Below are 26,284 nucleotides of genomic sequence, written 5' to 3'. Positions count from 1 at the left end.
GATAGTGTTGCCCGTCTACCAGGAATCTTAGATATTTCCTGTGGGCAGGATGCATGGGAATGTGAAAATAGGCATCCTTGAGATCTAGTGTGGCAAGGAAATCGCCTTTCTGTAATAGTGGAAGCACTTGTTGAAGAGTGATCATATGAAAATGATCTGAGTGTATGTACCGATTTAGGAGTCTGAGGTCGAGTATGGGTCTTAACGTCTCGTCCTTCTTGGGGATTAGGAAGTATAGAGAGTATACCCCTGTGCCCTGATGTTGGAAGGGAACTGGCTCTATTGCGTGTTTTTGAAGCAAGGAGAGAACCTCTTGCTTGAGGAGTGTAAGATGGTCTGGCGACATGGGACGCTGTTTGGGTGGTATATGTGGGGGTGGTATTTGTGAGTTCCAGGCAGTAACCATACTGGATAAATTGTCTTACCCACTTGTCTGTTGTAATGAAATCCCAGACAGGTAGGAACTGTTTGAGTCTTCCCCCGACTGGAGTGGAATGGTCTGGGGGGAGTGGAGGAAAGTCACTGTTTAGTGGCGGGGGAGGTACTAGTGTTGGTATTGCCTCGACCTCGTCCCTTGGTGTTGTTTCCCCCTATATCCTCCTCTAAAATATCCTCTATTGGGGGATGTTTGTGTAGAGGTTTTCAACGTGGAGGAGGTGTCTGCTCCAATATTTTTGGATGCTCCTCTATAGAAGGAGCGTCGAAAGGAGCCACATGGCTGTGGAGACTGCAATGCTCCCATGGACTTAGCAGTCTCGGTGTCTTTCTTCATTTTTTCAAGTGCAGTATCTACTGTTGGTCCAAACAGTTGCTGTTGGTTAAATGGTTGGCTAAGTATGGTACTTTGTACTTCTGGCTTAAAGCCTGAAATACGTAGCCATGCATGGCGTCTAAGAAGTATGCTTGTATTGATTGCTCTAGAGGCAGTGTCTGCGGTGTCAAGTGCACATTTAATTGAGGCATTTGAGATGAGCTTTCCCTCTTGTATAAGGTCATTTGCCTGGGTCTTGTATTGGTCTGGTAGGTGTTGTATGAGATCTTCTAACTGATCATAGTGAGCCCTATCATAGCGTGCCAATAGGGCTTGTGTGTTGGCAATACGCCAATGGTTAGCTGCTCGTGCTGCTACTCTTTCGCCCGAGGCTTCTAATAGTTTGCATTCTTTGTCTGGGGGCGGTGTATCTCCTGTTGTTTGGGAGTTAGCCCGTTTCCTTGCGTTGGAAACCACCAAAGAATCTAGAGGGAGCTGTCCTTTAATATAAGAAGGATCTTCTGGGGCAGGTCTATATTTTTTTTCAATTCGAGGGTTAAGTACCCTGGCCCGGACGGGGTCCTTAAAAACTTCTGTGGCGTGTTTTATGACCCCTATAATCATAGGTACAATTTGGACTGATTTCTGAGACTGCTCAAAAGTGTCTAAAAGGAAGTCTTCCTCTGGTGCATCAGAGTGCATGGTGACGCCATGGTAAAGTACTGCTCTGTGTACTAGTTGTCCAAACCCGAGGTGGTCATCTGGAGGTGAGGGTTTGGAAGGGTATGTAGTAGGATCAGGTACATCAGGCAGAGGGTAAGCCCAGTCGTCCAATGGTACAATATCCAGAATTGTGAAAGGATCATTAGGATCATTAAGATCATCCGGATCACCCCCCTCCCCCTAGGTCATCATCATCCTGTGGAGGTGGTGTATGTGAATGAGATGGTGGAGGTAATGGTGGTGGAGGCAGGGGGGGTGGGGTAAGAGGTCATACAGGAGAGGAAGGAGGAATGGATGTAGTGGCTGAGTCCTTCTTTACAGGAGCTGGAGACGGTGTGTCTAGCTTCCTTTTCTTACATAGCACAGCAGTGACAGGTCCAGTTTTTGGATTAATATAGATCCTTTTTTGCGTTGGATCTGGGTGGAAAAGTTCTTGGTCTTCAGGACCAGACTTTGGCGCCGATTTTTTCGGTTCCGATCTATGTTTTGGGTGATCGGTAGAGTCTTTAAGAGGTGTAGTATAGACCTTAGCCGGTCGTTTCGGTACCGGTGAGGGTTTCGGTGCCGATGAAGGTTTCGGTGCCGAAATGGAGTCTTTAAGCTTGGGAGCTTTCGGTGCCGGCTTGTCTACGGGCCTCGATGGTTTCGGTGCCAAAGGTGCCGGAGCCGGCTTCGGTGCCGAGAGGTCTTGTGTCTTCGGTGCTGAAGGTGCTGGGGGTACAATGATATGTTTGCTCGGGCCGGAGCCACCTGAAGGCTTGTATTTCTTCGGAGCCGAGCCGGAAGGCGGGGCTTCTGAAGGTTGTTTTCGGTCGCGACTGGGGCCAGCTCGCGAAGTCTTGACCAATGCCTTTTTTGGAGGGGTTGGGGTAGGGGCATTGGTACTCACACGTTGCCCCGAAGTAATGGGGCCGTCGGAGTCGTCTGCTTCTGATATAATGTGAAGTTCCTCGGAATCTTCTTCCGGGACATCGGGGCCCTCATCAAAGATGCCCTCTGGTTCCGGAGCTGGTCTGTGTGCCATGATATGGCGTCGAGCTCTCCGAACCCGAATGGTCTTCTTGGATCGGAATGCGGGGCAGGCTGAACTCGTCGTGTTCCGGCGACAGGCACAGGTTGCAGACCTTGTGGTGGTCACTGTGCGGGAATTTTGCTCCACATTGGGTGCATTTTTTTAAAGAGTGTCCTTTCCATGAACCGCAGGCCTCACGGCGCGGATAGGTTTAATCGCTCGCGTCGACGTCTGGAACCGGCCCGATGAATTCGATGTCGAGTAAAGGTGCAAAAAGCTTGGTTTAGAAGTTTTCTACCGGAGTGGAAAAGTTTCATCCAAACGCAATGGCGGAAAAAAACAATCTGAGGATGGAGTGGATGCCCGTGCGCACTGTAGTCCAAGGGAGGAGTCACCTATCTCGTGACCAAAAGACTTCTTCCAAAGACAACAACAACCTGCAAGCATCCGAGCCCAACACCAGATGGCGATCTTATCCGAAGTGTGTGATCTGCAGCTCATATGCCTCGAACACCTATCTTCAAAAGTGTTTATGATGTACTATGATGCAGTCATAAGTCACTAACAACATTTTCTGCAATAACTATAGAACAGGCAAACAAAACCAACACATTTTGATACAAATAAGGACTAGACTATTACAATACTAAATTGCTTCCAGAGCAACTGAAAGTTCTACTTCAAACTAAAAGCAACACCGTCATTCTGCATACTGGTTAGACCTTTCAACCTTAGGGTGGACGCCCCCCTAACATTTTTCCTTCAACCTCCTATTTTGCTGAATTAATTGCTGTTGGCTTTAGGACTCTGTGCACTTTACCATAGCTAACCAGTGCTAATGTGCTTGTGTACACTCCCTAAAAAATGCTAAAATTGGTGTACATTGGATGGGCATGTTTAATTTACATATAAGTCACTAATAAATTGGTATACCATATACCAGGGCCTGTAAATTAAATGCTACTAGTAAGCATGCAGCACTGATTGTGCCACCCACTTAAGAAGCCACTGAAATCCTATCCCAGGCCTGCCATTACAGCCCGAGTGCAGTTTCAAACTGCCAATTTGTCTTAGCAATATAACCCCCTTGGCAAGCATTAAACTCCCTTTTTAGTGCATATAGGTCACACTAAGGTAGGCCCTACTTAGGCCATAGGGCAGGGTGATTCTAATTAAAAGGCTGGACATGTACTTTTAAGTTTTACATGTACTGGGAGTGAAAAACTGCTTAGTTTATCACTACTGTGATGCCTACCCATAGGATAACCTAGTGTTGCCTTAGTAAATATAATAAATGCTAACTATTAATTGGGACCAAGTTAAGATTTCACGTCTAGTGTCTGAAAAAATTGTAATATGAATTCCTCTTTAACGGTAAAGACATTTTAAGTTACAATTTTGAAAATGCCCCTTTTTTGAAAGTTTGCATTTTTCTGCCAAAACAACTTGGTGCCTGTAGTCTGTTCCTGGGTCACATGACTGGGTGTAGTTGTTAGTTAAATTGAAGGTAGAGCAGTTTGATGGGCAGATGCGAGGTATTATTGCATTGCTTGGCAAATCTTTGTTTTTTCAGAACAAAACTCCCAAACCCAGAGTTTGATCAAAAGATCAATCACCCTCATATACAGGGACGTTTTTCCCGGTGCGCGGGGTCATTAATCTATTCTCCTGCCCATGAGTATCTTGCCTTGGATGCTGGTCCTGAGACGAAATCCAGTGAAGGTAGGGTAATGGCAGATGGGATGTCTTGTCAAAGATTTCTGATGGTACCTCTGACACGTCTCTATCGGAAGCACTTTGGTTCACACACCACAAAAAGCATTAGGTAAACTGCAAAATTTGGCAGATGCCCCACATCTGTCAAACTCAAAATGACTTCATAAATCAATAGGCGCCATATATTCAAAGGTATTTTGCATTTGCAGCCCTGCGATTCACACAATCACTCTGTTTGCAATTGCAAAATGCCTTTTTCAAATGTACAAAACGTATTTTATGAGTTAAAACATCTTTTCTAACTCCTGAAATAAGTTTTGTGACCCATACTAAATTCCAATTTGGAAGAAGCGTCCTGCAATTATGAACATACTATATCAATGATTTGGCACTATAATTCATGTCATAAACCACCGATCAGCTACAGAAGCCTCAAAAGATGGCAACTGATTCACCAAGGGAAAGGAGTCCCAAGAGAGACAACCCCTATTGGTTTTTGAAATGGTAAACAGTTTTCTATTTGTAAATAAGAACAGAGAGATTGCAGTCTGCTGTTCCTTGCATGTCACCATTTTTCTGTTTGTAGCTCAAAGGGGGTTGCAAATTACGAGCTATGTAATAGGTGGTTTTGTGACCCAATATGAATGGCAATTTTGCGACATGACCTATTAATACATCGGTTGCTGTGCAAAGTCAGACTCCATTCACAAAAAAGTAAGTATGCGATTTGCAAACACTTAAAAAGAAAAATTAGGCCCCATCTATTATTACTAATGGGCATTGAACTACAAAGTGACAAAGATTATTACATATTTTATGCATGATGCAAAGTCAAGAAATTGCATGAGTTTGTATAAGCATCTTGGAAAAGTGCAGAAAAAAACATAGAAAGCAAGACTCTTGTAATCTGAAGATGTCAAGGACAAAATCAAGAACAAAAATGGTACACTTAAGGCACTTCAAAAAACAAATGATTCTAGCTGCTCCTTTATTTTTCATGTGAGGTACACTGAGAAATGTAGAGGTCATAACAATGCTGAAGGTTTCTTCAAACAGTGTTAGCTTTTTACTAATTTAACCCATTGTGGAAAGAGGAATATTCAGCATAAATATCACACTAAATATGGACCAACCTAACATATTGTTCTAGTCGGAACCAGTCAATATCGAAATAACAAATGACCTATGTATATGGAAGAATATCATATCATTTATAAATAAAATGTGAGAACAAGACTTTGAAAGCCACATATAAAACTGGTTCAAAGCAATTTCCTAACTAGATTTCTATAAAATCAATTTAAATGAAAAGATGGGTTAAAGACCGCTTACTTTTTCAGACGACAGGATTAGGATTAGTTTTCCAATTTTCTTCTAAATCTACTCCGCAACACTCAAACTCTATATGATACCATTTTATATATTTGGCAAATCACAAGCTTTCGAAAATATCATCCCAAAGTTAATTTGCTACTCTTTTTAGGACAGGTAGCATGTTCTTGATTATTTCCAATTAGCTGTTCCTAAAATGGTCTGGACATCTTTTGAGCACATAACTTTTATCTCAAACATCTGATATCTCTTTCTTTGGATGTGGCTTTTTAAAATGCTCATCTTAATGGCATGCCCTACAGTAGATTTAACATCCAGCGTTATACAAATAGTTACCTTCTATCTTGCAACTGGTATCGTCCCACTGTACATGCAATACTTGGCAGAATCTATTTTTACGATGTCATCACATGGTGCAGATTAAGTAAAGCAAGTATGTTTTTTTTTTTAGAGTGCATTTTAAGCAACTTTCCATTGTTAAAAGAGTGATCCAAAGTTATCACACTAAGAAGAAGAAAAATTACATTATAGTGTTCCTCAGTGGGTCACAGTGAGGGGTTGGGTGGCCTTGTGGCATAATCCTAGCCTAGTCCAACAGTGTGATTTTTTTTAAAGTAATGATATTGTTCTTCATCCACAAAATTAATTTCTGAGAACCTTTCCAAATTCTGTATTGTGCTTGAACAAGATGTGATTAGCAACATTCACAACGTATTTCCGTATACAAGGAAAACGTGAACATACGCACAAACAACAACAACAAAAAGTTACCTACCTCCATGATAATGATAAAGGCCATTTTAGCAGCAAGAATATGCCAGAATTGCATACTGTGTAAATATCTCCTTTCATGGTCAGGGGGATAGCGATAATCTCTGTACCTGTGAATTTAATAATGTAAAATGTTTATCAGTCATGGCTAATCAAATAAGAATCGTACTCTTCAAATATATAATTTGTTCCTACAGAGGAATTCTGGAGATCAGCCATCAAAAAACCTTTAATGTTGACATTAATTACTTTTTGTCTGCAATATATTGTAATTCTTGAACAAGGAAATGAAACTGAGAGATAGGCGAGTGGCACAGTGCACACAAAAATAAACTGTTTAATTGTGCATTATCTAATTCCACATTCTCACCTTCAGCTTACCGCCATAGATGTTTGGACAATAACACTAGATGTGTATACTGATATAATGGATGCTCCGTTTAAAACAATATAGCGTCAGAAGGCTTTAATCACGAGTGTCGTTCCAATCTTCTGCTACCCAATACCTCTTCATTCCTAACTGAGCCACAGGTGAGGCACAGGTAGATGAAGGATGAGCTGCTGTAACCATGAAAAGGAAGCTTCCCACACATCGCTACCTCGGCACCTGCACAAAAACAGCCATTCACCTACAAGGCGGGCCCTCAGTTTATGGGACAGCTACTTCTACTTCCTTTCTGAAACCACAAACCCTGCCTCTTATTATGGTTTGTGGTTTCATGTGTACACTACAGAATGATAATTAGAACAAGGCCTGTGTTGGTATGCATGGTGACTGCTGTAACTATTAGGTTACTAGTGAGCACAGCATGCGCAAACAGGCAGATGTCACTGAGCTGATATTTTAAAATGAACATATTGCTGTTAAAACACAGAATATTTTAACAGCCTTCTAGCCTGGTCCTGTATGTTATACTGGATATATTTTCCCTTTCTTCATTAACGGAAGTGACCATTTTATTTGACCAAAATCATATTTTATGGTGGAATATAAAGTTATATTAGAACACAATTAGCACCAAAATGCATCCTGCTACTAAAACAGAATTTAAAATGGCAGGTTGAAACAGCCATGTCTAAACCTTCCTTCTGTGTAGTAGATACTTTGCGTACGTTCTAAAAATCAAGTATAGGGCTAATTTATCTACAATTAATCAATATAAATGTTGGGCAAAAGAGAAATTTTGTCTTATTTTGCCTCTGCCACTTTCTATATAATTAACAAATATTAAAATAATAAATATTAGTTGCTATATGGGGTTGATGCTGCAGAGACAGTTTCAAGGTACTATGGTTAGCAAAAGATTTGATAGTGAGGTACACATTTCTACAAATATAAAAAGCACACACCTGTCTACCATGTAGTTTATGACACACAAAATTAAATATCTCCTGTAATCATTCATTAAACATAGGCAATTTTATCCTAAGGTCCTTAATGTTATCAATTTGTTAATTGAATTAAGTTGTAAGATTAGCAACTTGTTACATTGTATTAAAACATAGTAACTGAACACAGAATATAGCAACATACTCCCGGGCTAAATGCAGTGGGTACCAAAATACTGTGTAACTAATGTACACTTCAGAGCAGAAATCAAGTCGAAACTTAAGTGGTCACACTTTTTATTCTTTAATTATGCTGACAAGGAGCAATAGATCCAAAACAAAGATGATCATTAACTTTTCTCAGAGGTCACTCACAGCTAATAAGTAAAGTATTCCAAAACGGCATGGGTTCAATACCTACCCCAAGAGAAGATCACTCTAGGCTCAATTGTGAGCTACATAATTTCTTTGGAAAGACAGTTATGTGCTTTCTTCCAAGAAAGGCAAGGGTACTCCGGGTTGCGAAATCCATCCAAGTTCACACTTAATCAAAAATCTGTCTAAAAAGGCATCAAGAACTCCAGGACTAAAAAAAACTTTCAATAACATGTCTATAGATAAGTTAGCAGCTGTGAAATCTCTTGCAGATGACCCATCCACCACTATTAAACCAGCTGATAAAGGGCAAGCCATTGTCATCCTCTCCGCATCATATTACAGAAATTAGTAGCTTCCACAACTTTCTAATCACAGATACTACAAACCTATCAAACATGATCATACAGACAAAATAACTGCCAAAATCCACTCCATAGTAGATTAGGCTGAGACACTAGGCTTGGGGAATTAAAATAAAAAGCGGACTTTCTGATCAGCGTTCAGCTCAAGATACCATACTTCAATGTACTTTCCAAGATACAAAAGGGCATCCTTCCACCAACTTGGAGACCCACAGTGTTAGGAATTAGCTCCCTTTTAGATCCACTTTTTAAATTCTACGTTCACTTCCTCCAACCTTTAGTGGAAAAAATCCATCCTACATTAAAGAAACCAAGGACGTTCTGAATCTGATCAAGGAGGTCATTGATGTTAGTAACATAGACTTATTGGTCACCCTAGAAGTGGAGACAGTATACACTACTCTAGGATGTGACCTTGAGGTCATCAAGCAAACTATGCGATCGGAGTCCAGGTCTTCCCCCACACTGGTGCATTTAATCATTGAATGTGCTACCATTGCCCTCAAAGAGAACTTCTTCCAGTTTGAGGATAGCCTGTACCTTCAAACTCAAGGTACTTTCATGGAAAGCACCTTCACTCCCAGTCTGGCCTGGCTCCATCTGTCCCATTTTGAGAAAGACTTTATTCACGGTAGCAAAAGCCCACATTCAAACAACATCCTCCTCTGGTGATGCTATATAGATGATATCCTTATACTATGGAAGGGCAACTAGACTACTTGCAAGACCTTCAACGAATGGATTAATTCTCTTAATCCTTACCTTCGCTTTACAAAAACAGTATTGACTAAGGTGCTCCCTTTTTTGGATTTGACCATCACTGTTGACTAGGACCGGCTTAGAACATAAAAGAACACTGATTGCAATAGCCTCCTGTGATATGACAGTACCTCCCTATGGTCCTCCGGAATAACCTCCTGTTTGGCCAATTATTGAGGAACCGCCATAACCGTAGCAAAATCACAGACTATGGCAAACAAGCTATGTCTTTGACCGACAACGTGAGACAAAGGAACTACCCTCAACATAGTAACATGGCTCAGAAAATGGTCAGGAATAACCATTGTGAAGCCCTCCTTGAGACTAATTCTAAGTAACCTGACAACACACTCACATGAGTGACTAGCTACACCTCCAGCTCTAATAGAATAAAAAAAATATCATCCACAGATGTTGGGGCACTCTACAAACTGTCTCTCTTGAGATCGATAGCCCCAGGTTCGCTTTTAAACAGACCAGTAAATTGGCAAGACACATTGGTGAATACTAGACCAAAATCTGCACTATTGAAGGAACAGCATAACCTATGGGATTTACCTCCGGTTATGGGCCAATTGCCATATGATAAAATCCACCAAAGTGAAAATGTTGGACAATACACATACCTGAATGTTGAACAGTAATACGAACTGTAATGCAAATAACTGCATTTATATGATCACGTGCAAACGTGGACTCAAGTATATAGGCATTACCTCAAAAAGTCTGGATAAATGAACACAGAAGTGGCATAAGATGTAGAAGGATAAACACTAAAATGAGTGCTCATTTCTTAGACGTGAAGCACACTCCAGATGAAATTGACTAGGTAGTTCTGGACACTTGGTATTGTGCAACTAAAAACACTTTACTTTCCAGAGAACAACACAGGCTGTTCTGTCTGCAGACCTAAATCACAGGCCTTAATGAGGACATCCCGTGGAGTGTACTGCATCAACATCAATCAATCACTCTGGTATATTTTGCTATCATGCATTTATCAATATCCATCACCCCAGGATGTCCTGCTTGTGATGTGACACATTTGACCTCAGTACACCTTGCTGGTTTGGCCCTGTAACCTACTTTTACACATTTATGACTTTTCTTAATACATCCCTTCATCTAGCCCCTTTCTGGCACTGGGCCAGTCCAATGACATTTCCTTGCCAGCCCCATAGTACCGCCCTCGACACGACTCCATTAGAAATAGCAGGGTATTTTGGAGCCTCTTGCCCTTTTTTTTTTTAATCACAATATTCTTCCTGTGATAAATCAAGATTTCTTTTTGTGGAAACAAGTTTGTTTTTAAAATCAAACAACTTTTGTCAGACTATCACTATCTGTGATCTTCTCTTGATCGGTTTTTAGTGGAAACAGGCATGTCCAACACAGTGGCTTCTCTTCCCCCTTGTTAATCTCCGTACAGCACATCTACATGAATGAGCTCAAGTTTCCATGCACCCCACCCATGAGGATGGCAGGTGCGGATGGTGCCGTTTAAGCCGTGATCTATCCTTCCCAGAAATGACCACGCTTGACACCGTGAGTATGCTCTTCAAATTCTAGTCAATGAGACTCTGCTGTTGACTATGTTTATTTACTGGTTTACAGAGACCACACTAAGCGCTGTTATCTCTACAATACCCAAGGGGCATGTATATTAGTCTGATAAGGTAAGATATAACAGATAACTTGCTCGCTGCCCTTCATGATTTTTGACACAGTTGTCCGGGACGACTTTTTTTTACTTGTTATGTGCTTGTTTTGTTCAGTTTGTCATTCCTGGTTGCACCATATACAGGGAGTCCTTGCCATTATCACAATACTTTACATCCAAGTTGAGTGCTCTCATACTACATTTACTATGATAATACTTGATAAGAGGTCTCCCGCAGACTTCTGTATTTTCACTTGATTTTTTTTTCTGTTATTCATGCTGAGCCTAGTACCGTCACTGTTTAAGCCAATTTCATTTACTTAAAACTGTCCTTTTATTTTTAATATCTGTACTCCTCTATAGGAAGCTAGCTCTTTATATAGTGCACCAAAATGAGGTACATTGTGCATTGTCATTTGTGCCTCTTTGTCCAAAGGAATTAAGAGGCACAAATGACACTCCAAATGTACTCTTTTGTGGTAGCATGTATGAGAAGTTAGGCATATAAGAGGGTAGTGCTAAGCATTTATTACACACAGACACACACACACACACACACACACACACACACACACACACACACACACACACAGGCAGTAATGAGACATGCACTCACTAAAGAAATCCAACACTAATTTATAAAAATAACACATACTTTTACATACATTTAGATACCAAGATCATCTGAATAGGGCAAGTACTTTTTGAGTTATGAATTTGTACATTTTTCAGAAATAGTGCATTGCATTTTCTGGACTAGCAATGTTATCCTATGGAGGATAAACATGTAATGCATTTTCTTTTTTTTTTTTTGCAGAGCTTTATATAGCGCGAACTTGACCCGAATCCAATCAGGTATCGGAGCGCTTTACATAGCAACAGTTACGTTAGACACAGGGAGATTAAGTGATTTGCCCAGAATCACAGGATGTTTTAGCGTCGTTACCGAGACTCGAACCCAGTTCCCCCAGGTCCGAGGTTGAGCGCCCTAGCCGTTAGGCCAACTTCTCTCCCCAATTTGGGTACTTACGCATTTGGGTGCTTAGCAGCGACTTGCGGGAAGATTCTTCATGACTTAAGGTGAGTAAGGGACAAGTCCAAGGCCACACCAATAGGTCTACTCGGGAGGCTCTGGGGCATCTGGGTACAGAGGTGTGGCATGGCGTTGGGTGTCCCATTCACACCGTTGGCTCTTTCACCCCCCTTGGACTTCGGAGCGAGAGTGCATAGGTGCTTTGAGGTATCAGGTACGGCTGTCACAGACTCACTCTGTCTTGGTTTCTGCTTCTGAGGGGCAAACAGGACAGCTGGTCTACTCATGAGGTCGGTCTCATCTCCCTGAAGACCCGCGACGTGCAGGTTGGTCTTCCTCGGCGTTTGTGTCCGGACTGGACACAGCCAGTCCTTGCTGCTGCAAGGGGTCCAGTACCTCAGATATTGGTCCTGTGTAACTCTAGTTGGTCTTTGTGTCCTCTCACTTGGTGGGAGAACAGATCTGACCTTCTGGGGCACAGGCACAGGGTCCAATTCCTGAGGAGTTGCTGCGATGGACTGGCCAGGCAGTAGAAACTTAGTGGACAGCACTTTGTGTCTTTGGTGCCTGCTGCTTCAGGGGAGGAGCTCCTCTACTCCAAAGCCCTTCAGTTATCTTGAAGACTGCAGTGGCAGGACGAGCCTGCTTCTTCTACGATTGTTGGGGGCAGCAGTTAAGACTGGCAGGGTTGGCATGAAGTCAGTCTTTGCTTTTCGGTTCTCGTGACAGGACTCTTCTTTGTTCACTCCTTCTCTTGATCCTTAGGAATCTGAAGATCTGGTAACAGTCATCACACCAGTGGCTCGTAGGTTTACAGGGAGAACCTCTAAGGTGCCCTCTAGGTGCATTTATTAATAAACCCAACAATGGCATCAGTGTGGGTTTAATAATACAAAAAGTTTGATACCAAACATTCCTATTTTTAGTGAAGCCATCACGTAGCTGGGAAACTCAGTTTCACCAGTGTCCAGCACATGCTTTTAAAATGGTTTCTCTAATCACTTGCAATATCAAGTAATGGAACTATACATTACAAGGGCACATCTGCTCATGCAAATATGTCCTCACAGAAAATATAATGCACCCTGCCTTGGGGCTCAAAGGCCTGCTGTAGGGGTGATATATATATTAGATGCAGCGACTATTGCAGGACCCACATGAGTGTGCCATGTCAAGTTTTGACTCATGGTTTGTACCATGTCACGTAGCGAGCAATGCCAGTCTGTGTGGAATTTATATGTGGGTCCCTTAGGGAGGCATAAGATATGCTGTAGTCCTTAGGGACTCTCTTTAGTACCCCTGCCTTAGGTACCTGGAGTACCATTTACTAGGGACTTACAGGGGTGCTAAGGTAATTTGCCAATTGTAGCACAATTAGACAACACCTTGTTTTAGGGAAGGAGCACTGGCACATAGGTCTGGTTAGCAGGCCTAAGTACCCTGTCAGAGTCAAAAATCACCATTTAGTAGCTAAAAAGAGGGCAAAAAGTGTGGGCGTAACCGCAACAAAAGCCCAGTTCTCTACATCCTCTGTTAGCCAAAGTTGGTATATACTGTACCATCTATCCTTGTTGCCTATTCCCACCGCCATGTCCACAGCTGCAGCAACCCTTTCTCCTCCCAAACTACTTAATGAATGCAGCAGCATGGCTCCAGTGAGCAGGCTTTCGACGTTCGCTCTCTCGCAGCCTTCCGTATTATTGCTAGGTTTGTTTTCCTGTTTTTCACTGCTGAGCCTAATACGGCCACTGTATTAGCTAATTTCATTTACTTAAAACTGTATTTTTATTTTTAATATCTGGACTCCTCTGTTACCCAAAGTTGGTATTCACTGTAACACTGTATCCTTGTTGTCCATTACTGCCACCTCCCAACACCACGCCCACCGTCGCAGCGCCTCCCTCCTCCCAACCCACTTAGTGGAGGTCTTTACGAGGGCGCATCCAAGGCACACAAAGGCAAGCCCATCTGCCCCCGTCGGCGTTTGGACAATGTCTAGTGCCAGGAACTCTAGCCATCTGCCCTCTTGAAGATACACCGCCACCGAGCTCAGAACCTTGGACCCACTTCTCCACAAAAACAACTGCTGCCACACCTCGCCTCATTTCATTCGATAAGCTTTATTCGACAATTAGCCATAAAAGCACATAGAATACAAACATACAAAATTCATGAATAGCACAAAAAGGTCACAATTGTATAACGGAGCTACAACCTACAAAGATAAAAATTCTTACGCAATAAAAACATTCAATTTGCAGCCCCTGAAAGGTAAAGAGAGTTTAAATGCATGCAGAAATTAGAAACCCTCTGTGGAGATGAAATTAAAACACAATGCTTTAAAACGAAAAAACCTCCATTGCTCCACAGTGATGCTGACATACAGTATTTTGAAAAATCTACTTTTAGGAATAATAAGGACAATGCTCTTAGCAGTGCAGCAAGGTAAATAGTAGCCTATAAAACGTGTTAGTTTATAGGCAGTAAAGAATCATATAAACATCTGGTATAGTGTGACCCAACTAGGGCACAGACAGTCCCAAGGGGTGTCAATTGGCCTAGCTCTAATGATCCATATCCATCCTAGAAACTTTGTAACAGCAAATGCATATGTGAGGTTTGGATCTAAGCTAAGGTTTCTGAGTGCAAAGCTGCTAATATTGGTCCACATAAGTCTACAGACTAGTTTAATCAATTTCTGATGGGGAACAGCATAGCCCGGAGAGGCAAAAAAAAACATGGCTAAATTATTCTATGGCTGTCTTACAGGTTGGGCATAAGAGATCACCATTTGGAGCCCACTTCTTTGTGAATGTTTTCACAGGGAGGGTGCATACCTTGAACTGGAAGTATAGTTTCCTATTAAGGGGAACAGTAATGGCATCCCAATAGGGTTCCAGAAGGTTAATAGTTTAAAAATCAAGAAATGTCCCCATTAAGGAAGAGTTGTAAACAAGCAGTTTGACTAACCCACAGCCAATAATGCTCTTGTAACTTGATGAAGCAGTTAGAGGATTATCCCATAAGGGTCAACGCCAATGTCTATTATAAGTTTTTTCGTATTTTGAGGCCAAGGGATCTTCTTACATAGGTCATTCCATGACAGCACCATTCACCTGCCGGCACTGCCTCTTCCCCTGCAACACCAATTCTGCTGCATGCCACATGACCACAAACACACCAAATCAACTCCATTGCCTCCTGCTCAATGTGCAATCACTCTGTAGGAACGCCACAGAGATCTGAGATACCATCACCTCGCTCACCCCAATGTCATCTTCCTCACTGAGAACTGGCAGAACCCCGCTACTGCATCGGACATTGCCGCAACAACACCAGGTGGCTACAAGATCACACATCGAGACCACATCAACAAACACAGAGGTGGGATTGCCATCATTCACAAGGAAAACATTTCTTTGCAAAACACTACGCCAGATAACGCCACCCCGGTCATGGAACAGCTCAACTTTCAGCTCCAAACCGACGGCAACACCTCCATCAGAGGCACTCTTGCCTACAGACCCACAGGACCTCACCCCAGCTCTGCAATGCCATTCATGAATTCACCACCCCACATGCTATCAACTCCAAGCACAACATTTTCCTTGGAGACCTCAACTTTCACCTCAACGACCTCAATGACACCAGCACTGCAACATTTCTGGAAAGCAGGAACAACATGGACCTCACTCAAATTGTCACTGACCCCACACCCATTGCAGAACACACACTTGACACCTTCACAGCCAGTGACAGTAAAGTACAGCCATGTATCTGAGCTCACTTGGACAGACCACACCATCGTCCACTTCACCATCATGGGACCCCCTCCCCCCAGCTCCACCATCAAGCAACCCAGCACCTTTCACTACAGCAATAAGAAAGGTTCAGAAACCCAGAGGACTGACACCCTCTCCATCTTCCACCTTGAATCCTCACCAACCTAGAACAAGCAGTCAAGTACCTCACCTCCTGGATCCCCAACTGCGCTGACAATCTCACCAGTCAAGCCCACCAAATTCAAGAAACGATCCAATCAAGCCAGCTGGTACACCACAGAGCTAAGAACACCAAACGCACGTGCAAGCGTCTTGAAAGGAGATGGTGCACCATCAGAGAACTCACGGACCAGGCTGCTTTCAAATTATCCCTTAACCATTACCACCAACTTCTGAAAAAGACGAAAAGGACCACCCTCACAGACTTCAGAGAAGCCTGCTCCAACTACAGATAAGAACTTTACAATATCAGAGAGTTCTCCAACCTCTCAGCCACTGGAAGCGTCATCACCCCATCCCAGGAACTCTGACACCTTGGCGAACTTCTTCCACGAAAAGACTGCAAACATCTACAAAAACATCAAACGCCAAGCCAAAGGCCTGCACAACCTCGGACCAGCTTATATCAACCACCGCATGAACTTTCACCAATCCTCCAGACACCTACGCTCTGCCTCACTATCCCTCGCTCATACCTTGCATCTGCTGAAGCAACAGTGGAGGTCACTCCTCCTACCTTGCAGCAAAGTCCTAGAATGACCTCCCTCTTCACCTACAAACCTCATCCTCTCTGCTGGAATTCAGGAAAAGACTCAAGAACTGGCTGTTTAACTGAACCCCCCACCTCCCTGCAGGGTTCACAGTGTATGGAGACCCTCACGGATGATTAGCCGTGCATTACAAATCCTGTACGATTGATTTTATCATACTAAAAGATATTTGGCAAACAGAGTCCTTGAGGGGTCTGTTGGGCATCACACCGACGGCCCAACGAGGAGCTGTCCGATCATGAAACATGCCACCCATTTGTGTGGGTGAGGGCTCTTGCCCCTAAACATTCACATTCAGCTGACCACCCTTATCTTGGGAAAGACACCAATGGTTTTCCCCCAAGATACAAACTTAGGAACAGCATACTTTTTGTATATTTATTAAGCCTAAATAAAATGACAATCTCATATTCCATGTTAATATTGAAATCAAGAAATCACCAGTGCAACATAGGTATCTAATATTTGGTTCCTTTGTTTTAGCTACCATTTTGATACAACAAAGGATCAGAGTATGCAGTGTATGCATTGACTTAGGAGCTTATCTTCTGAAAAGACAATATAATAAGCACTAATGTTAAAATCTTTGTGGTGATTGGGAATGGTAGCTTTCTTCCACATTATTTAGAGACACGTAATTTAGAATTGAATTTTTCCAGTTTTTAGAGATAGCACTTCAAGGTACATCATTTGGTGATAAACACGGCTGTCATGTTTGGAATTAAGACAAAGATGGTATACCACGTTGTTATTAAATGTGTATACCCCCGAATAAGATTTCAAGTAATCTCATTTTAGCCCTATTGCACCTTTTGCAAATAGGCCTTGGATGTACTAAGTTACTATCCAATTTGAAGAACCAGCTACTCTGTTCAGGGTCAACATTTATCAGCAGGTATATCGGATTTATTTTTCCTCTATTAATAACCTTTAATCATCTTGCTTTTCAGTTTTTTAAATTTTACATACATTTATTTACAACTGTTATATAATGTAATGTAATGATGACTATGGTTCATTCAAATGATATATGAACTAGTAATAAAAACAAGATAAAGTGTAATATGCACGTTGATTATACTACTACAAATGCTGTTCACAAACATAAGGAAAGAGCACAAAAGAAGGAGTGGAGATGTTGGTAATGCAATGTAAACGTTTGATAAACTGTAGGTCTGCTGATTAAAACAATTTAAGTAATAATTCAGTCTGGATTCAAATACCATGTGCCACAAAGGATACCCACATGAGCAAGGCCATTTCACCTGCAAGGATTTCAGATGGTCTGATAATTTCTGGTTTAGTCATGTATAGTAAAAACCAAATATTGTATGAAAGAGAAATTATAATCAATATAACCTACCTGCAGATAGTATAATTCATAGGATTCTCAAGTGGCCGGTTAATGGGAAGGAAATCTGAGACATTGAAGACAGAGAGACTGCTGTTGATATAGCCAGCCATTGGCGAGTCTTCATTTGTAGAATATGCGTAATAATAGACTAAACGAGGAATCATATCCGACGTGAAGGCCACAATAAATGCCTGGAACAAAGACAGTTAAAACCTTATAGTCATTCCTCTATTCCAAAGACTTGTACATATTTTGTTGGTTAAGTGGGAGCAGAATTGTTGAAACAAAATAGTAACTTAGCGGTTTACTTCCTCTAGTTTGCTAGTAACATTAAAATCACAGGTCACGCTACAAATACAAGTTACAGGTTGCCAATGAAGGTGGGTAAAATAGCCATGCCAAAAGACTTTCTTAAATACTAAGAATGGGAAAAAAGACTTATCAATTAGTAATGAGCTACTCTAGCATTGTTTGAACTGCACAAACTACATAATGTTTACTTCCTGGTGACGGGATTTTCAGTTGAGATGGATTTTTAGTTTGTCTCCTATTAAGCAGATTGGTTACAAACAATATAAACCTTTTTGTAATTTCATGGATTTACAAGTATCACATACCTCTATTTATACAAAGGTAGCGCAGTAAAGAATACAGCCAGGGATTAAAGATTTTTTTAAATAATGATAACCCAAAGTAGTAACAAATTACACAAAAGAGCATACTACTCCAATTCTACATAATTAAGAATACATCTAGCCACTTGTATTACATACTTTCTATCATTACTAAAATGTATCATTCATACTTCAAAATTACTTGATTCACTCCAACATCTGAACACCAGCAACCTATGAACTGGTATCCAGTTAACATTACAACCTTAGTCATTGTTAAACCTTATTTACAAGTCATTTTGCCTTTGCTTCTCTTTATGTAGAGGTTTGGAGAGTCAGTGCATCTTATGTTCTCATTCACATTCTGATTAAAACCAGAGAAAAGAATAAAACCTGACTTTATAGGGTATGGCAACAGGTTCGACAGACTGAACACAGACATAGGTTTACTGAAATAGGGCTGTATTTTGATAAACCTACTCATTACAAATTAAAGCTTAGACAACATATACACCCGAAGTCAGTATTAACAAAAGAGGAAAGAAACGGAAAGGATACATACATTTGTTACCACGGACAGAATGGCCATTGCATTCAGTATTTCGTGCCAGACTCCTATGCTGTGAGCTTTGGCGGCAACGGGCCTTCTGAACTGTGTAGTGAGTTTCCAGGAATCTACTCTGATCTCCAATATATTGTTCATCAAGGCAAGGAGAGGAGCCAGAGGGAATGAGGCCACAAACAGGGTGATAAACCCAAACTGGATAACTGTAAAAACAAAAAAAAAATGTAGGTTTATAAAGGATTCCTATAATTTAGAGCTTGCACCAGTGTGCAAAATAACTTTTAAAATAGTATACCCAATTACGTTCAATACAGTACTCAATTCCTATGCAGCTCCTACTTGCTGTTTTTTGAAAACTCGTGAAAAAGGAATTCTCACCAGCGAGTCCAAAGCAACTTTAAGTATCTCGTATTTCTTATTGACCACTGCAAGCCGGTTACTCGTTTAACCTTCTTAAAAACCCAGGCGTTTGTTTTTTTAGAACTCTGAATCCGTGCTTGATTTGTAAAGCAATAAGTGCCAGGGCTCTCTTCTGGAGGCCACTGCAGCTTGCACCATACATTGCCCCTGCCATGCTGCCAATGATAGTAATAACACAATTGCTAACCATTACACTCCACCCAAAGCTAAAAAAAACAAAAACATTGCTACAAGAACGACTTGGGCAGCAGGTAATAGTCGTTTGTTATGTTTATTGAACTAAGAATAGAATTTACTGTTATTGTGGGCATCAGCGCCACCTAGTGACAGTGTCACAAGAGCTGGTGTTGACAATTTACTGCAAGTGACGAGAACCATCTCATAATAATACTTATGTTTATGATAATCTAACACTCATAATATACATGTATGCTATTCCAGCAGTGTAGTAATTTCTGATTTTAAGCCCCCCCTCCCTTTAAGATCTCCCGTTCACATAGTGTGAAACAGTGCACCATGTGTAGAGGATACATTTTATAAGAATACATGAAAAAGGCGGTGAATAAACCCGTCAAATTTGCCATTATCTATTCCCTGCATAGTTAATCATCGGATATTTAACAATCACCAACTGGTAAAACATTTTAACTTAGTTGAAGCTATGGGAATTTAGAATAGTTTGATTTGAAATTAACAAGCAAAAGACTTTTAAGTGCTATGTTGAGTAATTTTTCTTTCTGAATAGTTTTATTCCTTTCACTCCAAAGGAGGAAACATCCCTGAAGCAGAAAAAAAACTGAAGGGTGCAACTGGAAGAGGACAATTACTGATAAGCCATAAAGATGTCCATAAACGGCCTGTGCACACCGAGGGGAGACACCTTGAAGGCATGGTCTGTTAGATACCGATTCGGGGTTTAGGAAAACTCTCTTTCTGCAAACTGGGACAGAAAGCAACTGTACAAGTCGAGACGTATTTAAAATCTTCAGAAAGCCGGGGAGCTACAGCTAGGACATTAAACTTGATTTAGCATTAACTTTTAGATGAGGATTTCTTGCTTTGGAGATGTGTTTGTCAGAACTCTTTCTTGCTTCTAGGCGATGTTCCAAGTCGCCTTCATCTTTGGATGTCAGATACAGCAGAAGGACTGCTGTTAGGAAATTAGCTCCACCCCTTCTGGATTAACCTTCTCAATGGTAAGCAGTGATCACACGCATTGGGCGTAACCGGTTCTTTTGGCTGTGCCCAACTGCAGAAAAGAGGAAAAAAAGGGGGGAGGGAGCTCTAGCAGGATAAATATATTAAATTTCAAAGAGAGGCAAACCTATTATTTGTGGCCTCGTTGGGACAGAAATCATCATTTTATAAGGGATCCTATATATTCAATTGGAAATACAATCATGAGGGGCATTGCTGCGCTACAATCAGGAAAGGCCATGGCACATCTCATTCACATACCACTTGGGTTGTGCAACCAAGCAGGTGGCAGGGCCCTTTTTAGATCTTTTAACCGGCAGCGAGCTAGGATCTGATAACGGCATAATGAGCTCTGCCATAAGCCGGTTTGTGAATCGCATCCATGACCCAAACCTATAACTGACCACTTCTGACACTTGTCGCTAGATGTAAAAGGTACGTTTTAGAAAGCGGCACTTGTGCTTGTTGTGTGTTTTCACCCAAAGGCTAGCTAATTTTCTGAGTCTTCTCAGTACAGTTCCATCCAGGCAGTTTCCAGTGGCGGCTCCTCCGCTAAGGCGGAGGGATGGTTGCCCCACTGCCAGGGCAGCAAAGAAAGGAAAAAAAAAAATGATAATAACGGAATGTTATCATTTTATTTCACCTTCTGCTACGGCACTGCGAGAGGGGGCGGGCCGAGCTGCAGGGGAGGAGTGGTAGACACTCCTGTGCGCAATAACTGTTTTGTCGGCCCTCTTGGGCCGGCGTAAACAGTAATGCACACTTCCCTGTTCTCCATGCAGGTTGCATTACAGCCTTCATAGAGACCATGCCCACCACCACAGCCCCTGGCTGAGCGCAGAGGACGGCGCTCAGACCCATCACAACGCTCCATTGGAGCGTTGTGATAGGCTTAGGTGTGGGTGCCTGGCTGCCTGCTTCCTGTTGCGACCAGGAGTCGGACACAGGCGAGCAGGAGAGAAGATGCGGGACACGGTGGCGGCAAGGTAATTATTATTATTTTATTTTTTTAAGCTGCCTGAAAGATGTCCGCTCACCCTCCCGCGGATGTCCCCCCCCCCCCCCCACACGAGAGCCTGGCCAGCTGCCCCAGGCAGTTTCTTTAGAGGGCCTGCCCTTTGCGATACGTTCCCTAATATTGCCTCACAGGAGCTGTTAACTTCAAAGAAAGGACGATACTGATGGCAAACCGAAGATTTCACAGCTCCTCAAGAGTGGCGGCGTAAGTCGCAGCCTAGTCTTTTATTTTCATGTTGTTTCATTGTGCCGCTGCACCAGGTGTATAAGCCTCCATTTGATTTTTGTGCACAGGGCGGCTTCCTGACCCTGTTTTATTAGGAGAGCCTTTCCGCCTCCTTGGTTGCATGACCTCAGGGGTAAGCCATAGTTCAAGTACCCACTATAGATAGAATCCTGATGCTTCTTATTTGATTATTTCATTTGGCGCACAGCACTCACCAAGTTCAAACGTGCGCATTGATTCTTTCTTTACTGTGCTCCAGTACAGGTGAATGAATTTATTTACACAGCTGCAATGGTTGTTTGGAGTTTGCTTTTGGTATTTCACACCCTTTTCCTGTCCCCTCGTTTATAGTTCTGCATGATGGTGCCTTGGTGTAATGGGTGCACGGTTCACTTATCTGCACACATCAGCCCACCTCCTTCTAAATCTCTTTTCATATATAAAAAATAATTTTCCACTATATACTTGCTTTGAATGACGGGAGTATTTTTGCTTTGAGTTGGGGTGATTATTCTTCCACTTAGCCCTGAAGAGGCCACCAATCATAAGGCTGAAAAACGTCAACCTACGCCTTCTAGGATCTATGTCAAGCAAGATGAAACAGAGCATTCAACGTTTGTTTGTAGACCAGCTATTGGGTTTTAGCTGTACGTAAATGATGTGTGCACTACTTGAGCTGGTTATTTGGCGTTTTTACCTAGAGACAGCAATTCTTTGTTGCCTTTCAATAATGGTGTATACTCGCGGTCCTAATGCTCACCTGCATTTACGTGTTTTTCTTCGATATGTTCAAAACAAGTGAGACTGTATGACTAGCTTGTTTTTCAGGATGTTGAGGTCTGAACCAATCAGTGTAGGAAGAATCAAAGTAAGCATCTTGTCAGCAGGGGTTGGTGAAAATAATGGGAAAGTGTGGGAGAATTGGGAAGAATTATATACGACTCTGGCAGCAACATTTCAGAGAAATTGATGCTATTAAAGAAAGCATTTAGAAAAACCCATACAAAAGGGAGTTACTAAGTACAATAGTACTTTCCGCATTGACGTAACAAATGTCTTTCTTCAAAATCTTAAGATGAAAGAAGCAAGAAGTGCTGCATTCATTTTGTTGCCCAAGGTTTTAGCTAGATATGGAATCTTGGAAAACAAGTATTTGGGGGACATGAACTCTACTTGGTTCCTTACCATAAATAATAGTTATGAGCCTTTAGGTTCCAGTTCACTACTGAACCTCTAGCGTGCATGACAAAAATGGGGGGGGGGGGGGAGGGGCACAAATATCCCTTCCCCAGCATAGTGGAAGAAAAGCTAGGTGTTCGTTTACGGAAATATTTGGAGGTAATGGAGCCAGAACAGCTTAGTCAGATATTTGGGGAGCCAACTTGATTTTGGGGAACCTTAAAGAGATATATTGTTGGCCAATTGAAGCAGCAAGAGTGTACCACTTTGAGAAGTACCCAATGAGGAATGATTTAAGTTCTTGAAGTACTTCTTGACCCTTAAGTCTTGCTCGCATTCTTGTGGGTGAAGTGTGAACCAGCAGAAAATGTGGTTTTCCAACCAGTGACACACGGCAAGAGGCAGCTGTATGAAGTGCTTGCACAGTGATTGGTTTGTTTCTTCACCTTTGTTTAAACAGTGATTTCTCCATCAACCACTCCTCATTATTACACTACATGAAGACTATACACATGTAAATGCTCATCCAGGAAATGGATGAAAAGTGAGGATTTATATTGGCCATCCTATGACATACTCTGCTAGGTTTTAGTGGGATAAATTCTCAAATATTATTTAGGTGCTTGCAGTAATTGGCTTTTCGAACAATGAAAAATATTTAATAAATACATACAAACTCTATATACGAGGAATTAAACTGAAAAAAGAAGTCATGCCAGAGCTGACTGTGTATCAAGCTTTTTACCAAATTCTTCCAGTTGTAGGTTCTTTGGTAGATATCACAAGAAACATAAATTAGTGTCTTCGTTCTCAACAAACATAGGGATATACATTGCATCTGACGAATTACCAGAGTAAGGGAGTCCCCTAGCCAAAGTTAGAGACAGAAGCAGAGTTACCACAGAATAAATGATTTTTGCAGACTTTTCTAACTCACCAAATTACTTGGTACCGAAAAACGGTACAACATGCACAGAAGATAAAAGCGAGTGTGTACTTCTTCACTATATTGCCTTGTATTTTGCCAAGGGAATTTAGCTAAGGTATGGGTTTGGAGAATAGTTTTGTGTAATACAATCATGACACTTATATTTACATTGCTATGAAAGAAAGACTACCGTCTTGAGAATTATTAATGAGGAAAGGGCAGAAAGCATGGTAGAACTTCAGAAATGCACTAAAAAGTCTCTTGTAAATACTGAAGAGTGGGGCAACAGGTTGTAAACTTTCAGTAATTGAAATGGAATTTTCTTCACAGAAAGGATTAACTCGCGTACAAGGGTCCTAATTCTTAGGGCACAATTTACAGACAGTTAAGGCAATGGAATTGTTAGTTTAATTATTGTTACAATTAATCACATTTTAAAAAATACTTTAAATGTTTAACTTTGAGGCTACTGTACTGTTACCATACCCATCTCCAAGTATTCATAGAAAAGGCCCAAATTCCCAAATGTCTGCAAGTCATGGTCTTGTTCCCATCGACTATATAAGTTCTCAGGGTGACCTCTCGCTTTCCTTCGCCCCCACCAGTTCCAAATCCAACTGCAAAAGAGAAAAGAAGTCATCAGAAATAATGGCTTTATGATGGTCTTTACATTTTTTAAATGATCATGTTCTTCCAGTCATTACCATTCACTCATCATAGGCTTAGGATTTTAGAAGACAGCCAAATACAGTAAGGAGTATGTTACTCAACCTGTAAGCATCTATTTGTAGTGTGTATTGCTGTAGATTCACATACTATGCATGCTCCTGCCATCTAGTGTTGGGCTTGGACCCTGAATGTTGTTTTTCCTCAAGGAAGTTTTATGATCGGCATCGTCTCTCCTACCCCTCGGGGTATTGTGCATGTTAAAAGGTTCCTTTGTTAACTAATTTCTTTTCTCTGTAGTTATATACAGAGTGAGGATATAGTCAGCCAAGTTAGCGTTTGCTGTTGAACATACCTGCCTGGGAAGTGGGAGGGTCCATGTGAATCTGCAACACTACACTCTACGAATAGATGCTAACAGGGTAAGTAACATACTCCATTTGCAGCATGTGTTGGCTGCAGATACACATGCCATGCATAGACTGTATAGTACCCCTTACATGGTGGCTTTAGGCATGAGATGGTGCGTTTGTTTGAAATAATGTTTGTAGGACTCTTTGTCCAATTAGAGACGGTTGTCTAGCTTGAATATCCACACAAAAGTGAATGGGTTCACCCATGTTGCTGCTTTGCAAATGTCATGGAGAGAGATATTCCCTAGAAAAGCTATTGTTGCACCTTTTTTCCGTGTTGAATGAGCCATTGGCGTGTTTGGTAGTGTTCGTTTTGCTTTGGCATAAAAAAAAAATCAGGATGAATTTGACAATCCATCGTGCTATTCTGATATAGAAATATCATTCCCTTTCCGTGGATTTGAGAAAAAGCAAACAATTGCCATGTTTTTCTGACGGGTTTTTTGCATTTCAAATAGTACAGTTTTGCACATATGTATAAAAGCACGTTCTACCACAGTTTCTGGTTTTGGAATGAAAGCTGGTAACTCTAGAGCCTGATTTAAATAGAATGGGGATATCACTTTTGGTAGGAATTTGTGTTTGTGCATAAATGCCCTTTATCTGGGAACACTTGGAAATGTGGTTCTTCACTATGTATTTCTCTAACCCTTCATAGGGATGTTATTGCTCAAAGGAAAGCCACTTTCCATGCTAAAAATTGAATTTGACAGTTAAGTAGTGGCTCAATTGGTGGCTCCATCAGTCTAGTTAGTACAATGTTTAAGTTGCATGCTGGTAGAGGAGGTGTGCAAGGTGGAATGATTCTTTTAATTCTTCCATGAAGGCTTTGAGGACAGGAATGCTAAATGGGATTGATGCTTCGAGTTTGGTAGATCTGTTGCAATGGCTGCTAAATGGAGGTACTAGAGATACATTGAATAGAGTTGATGTATCATGGTTGCGGAGCACTGTAGGAGCTATGACTTTGAAGTAATGAAGTCTGTTTGAGTTTCCTGACAACGTATGGAGTGAGTGGGAGAGGAAGAGAAGCGTAAGCAAATATCACTTACCAGTTTATCCATAGTGTGTTCCCCTTGGATTGCGGGTGTGGGTGTCTGAATGCGAAGCTTTGGCATTTAGAATTTTTGGCAGTGGTGAACAGGTCTAATGTGGGGGCCCCCACTGGTGGAAGTAACGTTGTAGTAACAGAATGTTTATTTTCTACTCGTGAACTTGGTGTGTGCAGCTCAGAAGGTCTGCAATCTGCCCTGATATATATTGTGCCTGGAGGAATATTTTGTGACTGTTTACCTATTTACAATTAGTCTGTGCCAGCTCGTACAGG

The 26,284-nt window shown here is 41.6% G+C and overlaps 1 protein-coding gene across 11 annotated transcripts in view; it reads right to left on the bottom strand.

Moving 5' to 3' along the window:
- Positions 1–26,284, bottom strand: part of ANO5 (anoctamin 5) — a 323,731-nt gene that overhangs the window by 8,089 nt on the left and 289,358 nt on the right. For all 11 annotated transcript variants that reach the window (XM_085643617.1, XM_085643615.1, XM_085643607.1 and 8 more), the window contains 4 exons: positions 24,365–24,495; positions 18,909–19,114; positions 17,742–17,923; positions 6,310–6,415 (listed from right to left, as the gene is read on the bottom strand). In XM_085643617.1, the coding sequence (XP_085499743.1) occupies positions 6,310–6,415; positions 17,742–17,923; positions 18,909–19,114; positions 24,365–24,495 (625 nt within the window). The remainder of the gene's footprint in view (positions 1–6,309; positions 6,416–17,741; positions 17,924–18,908; positions 19,115–24,364; positions 24,496–26,284) is intronic.

The sequence above is a fragment of the Triturus cristatus genome, chromosome 3_1 (genome assembly GCF_964204655.1).
Source record: "Triturus cristatus chromosome 3_1, aTriCri1.1, whole genome shotgun sequence".
Classification (NCBI taxonomy): Eukaryota; Metazoa; Chordata; class Amphibia; order Caudata; family Salamandridae; genus Triturus; species Triturus cristatus.
This window is presented reverse-complemented; position numbering and strand designations above follow the sequence as displayed.